Source organism: Mercurialis annua, linkage group LG1-X, assembly GCF_937616625.2.
Source record: "Mercurialis annua linkage group LG1-X, ddMerAnnu1.2, whole genome shotgun sequence".
NCBI lineage: Eukaryota > Viridiplantae > Streptophyta > Magnoliopsida > Malpighiales > Euphorbiaceae > Mercurialis > Mercurialis annua.
This window is the reverse complement of record NC_065570.1, coordinates 65,850,187-65,858,103: the sequence shown is the minus strand read 5'-3', so window position 1 is coordinate 65,858,103 and position 7,917 is coordinate 65,850,187. Positions and strand designations below refer to the sequence as shown.

The 7,917-nt window shown below is 29.0% G+C and overlaps 1 protein-coding gene across 1 annotated transcript; it reads left to right on the top strand.

Moving 5' to 3' along the window:
• The first annotated feature begins 2,955 nt into the window (after positions 1 to 2,955).
• Positions 2,956 to 5,934, top strand: LOC126665826 (protein LURP-one-related 5-like). The gene is made up of 2 exons (XM_050358757.1): positions 2,956 to 3,342; positions 5,350 to 5,934. The coding sequence occupies exons 1-2, from the start codon at positions 3,118 to 3,120 to the stop codon at positions 5,776 to 5,778; spliced, it is 654 nt and encodes a 217-aa protein (XP_050214714.1). The 5' UTR covers positions 2,956 to 3,117; the 3' UTR covers positions 5,779 to 5,934.
• Positions 5,935 to 7,917: the final 1,983 nt, after the last annotated feature.

Here is a 7,917-nt window from a genome sequence, read left to right as displayed (position 1 = left end):
GCGTTCTTTACGACCATGCTCTCTATTTTCAGGTTCGGAGTTTTTCTAGATCATTCCCCTATTTTTATCGACTAGCTAGTGTCGCTTTACGTGTTTCACACGTGGCTTATAGTGTGATTTGTCACAATATTATATTTATTTAATTAATAATTATTTTTATAATTATAGATTGTATTTAAATATCAAATATCAAATATCAAATAATTATTGAAATAGTAGTTTTTTTTGTCGAAAAATAATAGTTAATTAGGAGTAATTTATTTTATTTATAGATAATTTAAATAAAAAATATTAAATAAAAGCACGGACAAAAACAAACTTTAAAACTTGAGAAAGAAAATTATAACACAAACTTTAAAACTTGACAATGTCAGTAACCAACTTACTACCTCTGTCTCATTCTAATTGAGAAAATTCTCATTGCACATTGTTTAAGAAATTTTAGTAACTTTACTTTTATATCCTCATATTACATTAAATGCTTCACTACTTTTTAAAAATATGCTTTTAAAATGCATTAATTGAGGAGGGCAAAAGAAGAAAAGTAGTGTGAAAAGTATTCTATAAATAGAAGTTCTCAAATAGAATGGGACATTAAAAATATAAAATTTGTTCAATTAGAATAAAACGGAAGAAGTATATATTTATCAAACTCGTTGAGCAGATTAGTTGATTTTTTCAATATTTAGCCATGAAAACAAGATTCTATTTACTTTATATTATTTATTTGTGATATTATAATCTATAATTTCGTACATCTCATTTAACCCTTAAAAATTAAAGTGATCATTTTGAAATATAAAAATAAAGACAGGCTTAGATTTAAAAATATTCAATACTATCAATATAATGTTTTTCTATATGATGTATGGAAAATAAGCGAGTTTGGTGATGTTTTAAATTTCTAATTCTTTAAATTTTGTTTCGAACTAAATGTTTTGCTTATTATGTACTCCCTCCGTCCCAATAAAGTTATCCACTTTATCTTTATCACACAGTTTAAGAAAAACAATTATTGTTTATGAGAAATTCTTAGGTAGACTAATTCTATCATGTCATCCGTAGACTAGAACTAATCATGTGGTAACAACTCATTAAAATGAGGGTATTCTTGTAATTTCATTATTCAAAAGTGTATGCAAATAACAAACGAAATTACAAGAATACCCTCATTTTAATGAGTTGTTATCACATGATTGGTTTAGTCTACGGATAACGTGGTAGACTTAGTCTACCTAAGAATTTCTCTATTGTTTATAGATTTTATAAAATTTTCCTTACTTTTCTTGTCATACCCCCTATTTAATATAGAGCTCACTTACAATTTACTTTTTAGTGGTTTTAAATAGGAGTAATATAAAAAGTTTAGGTGTAAAAATTAGTTATTTTTTAAAAGTGTACAGAATTTTGGGACAATTTTTTTTTCCAAAGTGGACAACTCTATTGGGACGGAGAGAGTATTATATTACTATTGATTTTCTCATCAATTATTTTGGCAATGGTTATGGTTGTGCGAAGATAAAGTCATTTGCAGTGATGGTTGATAACTAGGAATGATTCCACCGTAGCAGTATTTCTTAATTTTGATATCCAAAATTGTTATCTTTTTGCCAGAAGAGGAAAATGAAATATATTATCTCTACCACTTATGGTTATCCTTTTGTTCAACTCAACTAGCCAAGCCAACAGCTCCAAATACTTGACGACTGTGACGTGTCAAAGGCCAGAACAGCATGCATCAACAAAATGCCTAGCTCCTTGCCAGTTGTCACTTCTCAACTGTACACTCTGGCAGTCTGAAACCCAAGCACATCCCTGTTGACCATTCATCGTAGGATTCCTAGTTCCTACTACAAAATCCTCGCACGTTTTAATTTTTAAATCATTCGCTTGGAAGTGGTATTTACTAGTAGTAAATAAACTACATTTAGTATTTACTAGCAGTCTTCTTTTATTATTGCTGATAAATGGTAGATTAACTATTTCAAAAATCAATATTAAAATTATCTTTTTTTGTATGCCAAGAAGATAATATTATTAATAAGAACAAAATAAAAAAATATATCATAGATCAATTAATATAAAATATTAAAACTACTAATAAACTAAATTATTATTCTACTAAAAATACGAAACAAGAATAAAAGTTTAAAGATGCAAATTTTAAAAATGACAATTATTAGGTTACATTTAAGTGTTGAGAATTTCCCGATATTTTTTAATAGAATTTCCGATATTTTTATTAGAATTTGAGTTGTTACAATTGAAACATAAAAATCCAAATTAGGGTAAAATTTGAGAAATTTTTATGTTAGGGTGTAATTGCAAAAGAAGTTAAAGGTGAATTTTTTTTAGTGATTAAACCAAATTTAAAAATGTAAATTTTAAAGATGACAGTGATCAGATTGAATTCAAGTGTTGAGAATTATCCGACACGTCTATTAGAATTTTCATTTTCATCTTGTTTTGCTACGTAATGTACTTCAGACGTGAATGATCAAACCTTCAATTTTCAAATGGAAATTAACATATTTATTTTTGGATTAATTGCAAATTAAATCACGAACTTTATCCTGATTTACAATTATAACGCAAACTTTAAAACTTGACAATGTCAGTAACCAATTTTCGTTTTCTGACAAATTGGTACGTACACCGAACTAAAAGAACTACTAACGTGGACATTGCAATATACACCCATATGTTGTTGTATGATTGGTCGGTGTACTAATTTGTCAAAAACTGAAAATTGATCACTAACATTGTCAAATTTTAAACTTCATATTATAATTGCAAATTACGTCAAAATTTATAATTTTATTTGCAGTTAACTCTTTTTTTTTTTTTTCACGCTTGCCCATTTATGCATTTTAGCCATTAGCCGATCTTAATATACTCTATATATATACACACATTAGAGAGAAAGAGAGAAAGAGAGAGTGACCCACATACACACAACGACAATAAAAAAAATAGGCCCCAAACAATTTGCAAAAACAGCACCCACTTTCTATCTACTTCTTTTTCTAATTCAAAATAAAGCTTTCAAACAAAAACCAAATCAGATTCTCTTAAAAAAGAAAACATAGCTGCTTAATAGTGAAGAATAAGTTAATAATGAGCGGAGCAATAATTGTGGATGAGAAATTCTGCTTCAAAGTGGAAACAGAGCTTACAGTACACAAGACGTCTGTTTTCTTTCCCGGAGATGCCTTCCTTGTCTATAATTCCGATGGCCAAATCGTTTTCCGGTTTGATTCTTACGGTTCTGATTCCGAGTCTAAGGATGAACTCGTTCTCATGGATGCTACCGGCAAATGTCTCCTCTCCCTCCTTCGTAAGGTTCGTTTTTGTATCTTCACAGTAATATTGCTGGATTCAGATGAATATCAATCCTACATAGTTTACTATAATGAAAGCACTATTTTGAAGTTATCGGGGTAATTGATCATCAGATATCCAAATTATCGTTTATTTTTTTTAGCTCTAGTGTCCAAATTTAATTTAATTTATTTTAATTATGTGGCAGCCGAATTTTAAATTTTTTTATTGAAAACTTACATATAGATAATTTGATTTACAAATTTCTGACTTAAATGAAAATACATGTGACCTCTTTTTATGAAAATATAAATAAAAGATAATTTTCACGTGAAAAATTCGGCTGCCACATGCATATTGGCCGATAAACCTCAGTTAAAATAAAATTAAAAGTTAATTATTGAAATTAAATAAATTAAAATTTAGTCATAAAATATGATAAACGATAATTTGGATTTTTTTTTTTTTTTTTTTTTTAACAGAGATAATTTGGATATTCGCAGAATCAATTGTTCGATGTTATTGTTATTGAATTATTGAAGCCATTTTGAGAATCACATTTTATCTCATAAAAACTAATACTTGTTCCAATATAATGAAACAAAATATCTTTAAATGTTTTATTTTTATTTATAAATAATTTTATAGTAATTTTCAAATATATATGAATTTTATAAATTATATGATTAATCAACTAGTTATGGATTTAAAAATGGTATATTCACCTAAAAATACATTTGGACTTGTGTCAATTATAACCAAACTTTTTCAACTCACCATATTGTGTCATGTCATTCTCAATTCGACGACGTTTTAGCATGTAAAGACTAACGAGGATGCCAGACTAGCAATAAATCCGGCTTGGTTTGGTTTTGGCGATAGAAAAGACGGAGTATTCCAAAACGGCTAAATCTGGTGAGTTGAAAATGTTTAACTATAACTGACACAAGTCGTAAAAGTTTCGTATAGCTAGGTGAATGAGCCATTCTTTTATAAAGGGTACATGATAATTGAATTTGAATTAAATTGTTACAAAAACATAATTTTATGATGAGCCTTGTTTTATATACAAAATCTTTTTATTTAATGAAGGGAATGGAATAACGCGAATTAGATTGTATAAAATTAAACCAAAAAAATTAATTTAGTTTACTTTAAAAAATATATTTGTTTTCTTCATTCTATTTGAAAAGCTTAAAAATATCTGAGTGTATTTTTTTGATATAAATTAACTTCAAAAACCAAATCAATACAGTTAATTTAACTTGATTAGATTACTAATGACCTATAGCTCAAACTGTAAAAGCATTGAGCAGCAAACTGTATGGTTTGTTTTCTCCTACAAGCGCTCCCCCTTTCAATTATCGAAAAAAAAAACTTGATTAGGTTTGAAAGATTTAAATTTAGAAATATAAAAATTTATAAACGCAGTTTGATTTACGCCACAATATTAGACATTTAGCATAGGCCATATTTTATATTTTATAAAAAATGAATTAATATTATATATAATTAAAATAATATTTTTATGAGTGATCAATTTAAAAAAAATATAATTTTAAAATAAATATTATGGAAAATCATGCCAATTGAATGAATAAATATTTTATGAAAGTAGGATAGTTTTCTGTAAGATTTTTGTAAATAAATAAATTATTTAAAAAAAGTGAACATGAATACCTCTGGATAGGGTTGAGCAATGTTTGACCGACGAGATTAACCGACTGAAGCAATGAGTTTTAGTTGGTTCGATGGTAACTTTGGATTGGGCCGGTTTGATTTTAGGATTTTTAAATTTCAGTTTTCGGTTTGATTTGAGATTTAGATTAATGAGCTGAACTGGCTAAATATATTTGATTATGATTTAACTTTTATAGTTATTGCTTATATTTTTGTCGATTTGAACCCAATTAACCGAGTTACCAACCTATTTAATTCGGTTTGATTTTTAATTTGTTTTGGTCGGTTCAGTTTCATTTAATCTTTAATATTCCTTTTATCAAATGATACATGATCAATCAAAAGCAGAAGCCAAGTCTTCATCAACGGTGGGACGGGTATCTAGGTGAGATTAAAGAAGACAATCATCAAGACCCAGTGTTTAAAGCATCAAGATCAAGCATCATCGGACGGTCAAATTTAATGGTGCATGTATTTGGCGATCCAGGTGATGAGTACCAAATAGAAGGCAGTTACGCCAGGCGACGCTGCGTAATGTACAATACATCTTTGGATTCTTTATCAAAAGATTGTGTGGCTGAGATTAAAAGAAAAGTTGACCCTACAACTAATGTGATGCTAAGCAAGGATGTATTTTGGCTTTGTGTTAAACCAGGGGTTGATTCTGCTTTTGCAATGGGATTAGTTCTGGTGCTTGATCAGATCTACGGTGATAATGATGATTCTGATCAGCCAGATGTAGATCTTACCTCAGAGGACGTTTCTTCTTCTACTTGATTTCTAGTTCTTTCATGTAATTTTGCATTGCTTTACTTGAAATTTTATTTATTTATTTTATTGTGAGTGTCATTGTTTTTAGAGATAAATATTGATAAATCCCCTCATATTAAGTTGTAATTTTAAAAAAAGAAACTTACTAATTGTTTTTTCTCACGTTTGATTACACTTAGTACTATTTTTTTATATTAGTTTCGTATTACGTGCTACGCACGTGGCTCGTAACGTGATCCATCAATTTATTTATTTATTAAATTTATTATAATTATATCACGTTTGATTACATTTAGTACTATTTTTTTACTATTAGTTGACTCTATTATTTGATTGAACTAAATAGTTTGATTGTCGAAAATAAAACTCAATTCAACTCGACTTTCAAATTTTTGGTCTAATGGCGAAAATAAATAATTTTTACGACTTGTTATAGTTTAAATTAAATTTTTTAATTTTTATAATAATAGCCAAATTATATTTTTCAGTTGCAACAATTGGTGGCCAAACTTCCAACAACAAAATTTAAGTTTGACTATTATTGCAACAAAAAATACAATTTGTCTATTATTATAAAAATTAAAAGGCTTGGCTTAAATTATAATAATTCGTAAAGGTTTTTTTTTGTCATTAAACTAAAATTTTTTTATTTCAAAAAGTTCACAAAGTTTTTAAAAATTTAATAAACTTTTGTTTATCTAAATTAATTTTACTATATGAAATTATTAAAAAAATAAAAAACATATAACCAGTCTGTACATAAAAAAATAACGAATAAAGGATCAATTCACCCCCTCAACTTGGCATGAAATATCAAATAAGTCATTTTCACCGTTTTTGGATCAAACAGACCCGCAACTATGCACTTTAGCATCAAAATCACCCCTCTGACACAAAAACACATAGAAAAGAGAGTGGGATCCTTTAATTACAGATTTAATCTTAAATCAACACTAATGAAGTCTAATTAAGCCTAATTAACCTTAATTATCAGCCCATTTTAATTAACTCAAAATTATCTTAATTAAATCTAAATAAACATAATAATATCTAATTAAACCTAATCTAATTAATTTCTTCTTCTTCTCCATCAGATTACAGCCGCCATCACACAATCACAAACCACCTTCTCCATCTCGTCACCACCACGATCCATGTTCTTCAATTCTACCAACCAGCAACTCTTCGTCGTTTTAGCACCAGCGACAACCACACCACCTCCCTCACCATGAAACCCAGCAACAGCAACAACAACAGAAAAAATTAAAAGAAAAAAATCAATAATTGGGAGCAGCAAACCACTAGCAACAAAATTAAAATCATAAAGCAAACAAATTGAACCAGCCACCGTTCCCTACCACTTACCACCATCACCACCGTCGTTTTCAAAAACAAAAGAAATGAAGGAGACCGGCGGCGAGGAGGACCCACAGTAAACGGTGAAGAACCAACAGAAAAAGTAGCAGCCGTGGAGAAGGTTACCGTTTGTACAGGTTCGTTGGTTGCCGCTTGTACAGGTTCGTTGTACTTCAGTTGGAGGACGACCCTGGTTGCTACTCGGAGGTTGCTGGCAAAGAAGACCTGGGTTGAAAAAAGAAGAAGATTGAAGAGGATGGCAGGTGGGTTAAGGGCTTTGTTTCACAAAATTAGGTTAGATTAAGTTTCCTTTTAATTTTGAACTGGGTTTAAATTAAATAATAAAAAAAGCATAGAAAGATCCTTCAACTTTTATGTAAAAGTTAATTTGATTTGTGAAATTTTTAAAAATAATGATTTAATTGAAATTTCAAAATCATTTTATACCAATATAAAGAATGAAATAAAAATTAAGTACTATTTTAAGCTTTTTTACATTTTTAAATGGAGAGTGTAACTCACACGAGGGGCTGAGAGTGGGGAAGGGCTTTTTTGATGCTAAAGTGTATAGTTGCGGGTCTGTTTGATCCAAAAACGGTAAAAATGACTTATTTGATATTTCGTGCAAGTTGAAGGGGTGAATTGATCCTTTATTCAAAAAATAACTGGTTTCAAAGATTTTATTTATTTAAAGGGTTAAATTGATATTTAGTCGAGAAAATGATGATGGGCCAGGGCCCTGGGGTGCAGTCACAGAGGCATTTTGAGAAATGGAGTGAGTGGGGAAGG

What these genes read in the sequence shown, in the direction of transcription:
- LOC126665826 (XM_050358757.1), top strand. Translation starts at nt 3,118, where the DNA reads ATGAGCGGAGCAATAATTGTGGATGAGAAATTCTGCTTCAAAGTGGAA. An exon ending in TCCTCTCCCTCCTTCGTAAG is followed by an intron (nt 3,343 to 5,349) that starts GTTCGTTTTTGT and finishes AATCAAAAGCAG; the next exon opens with AAGCCAAGTCTTCATCAACG.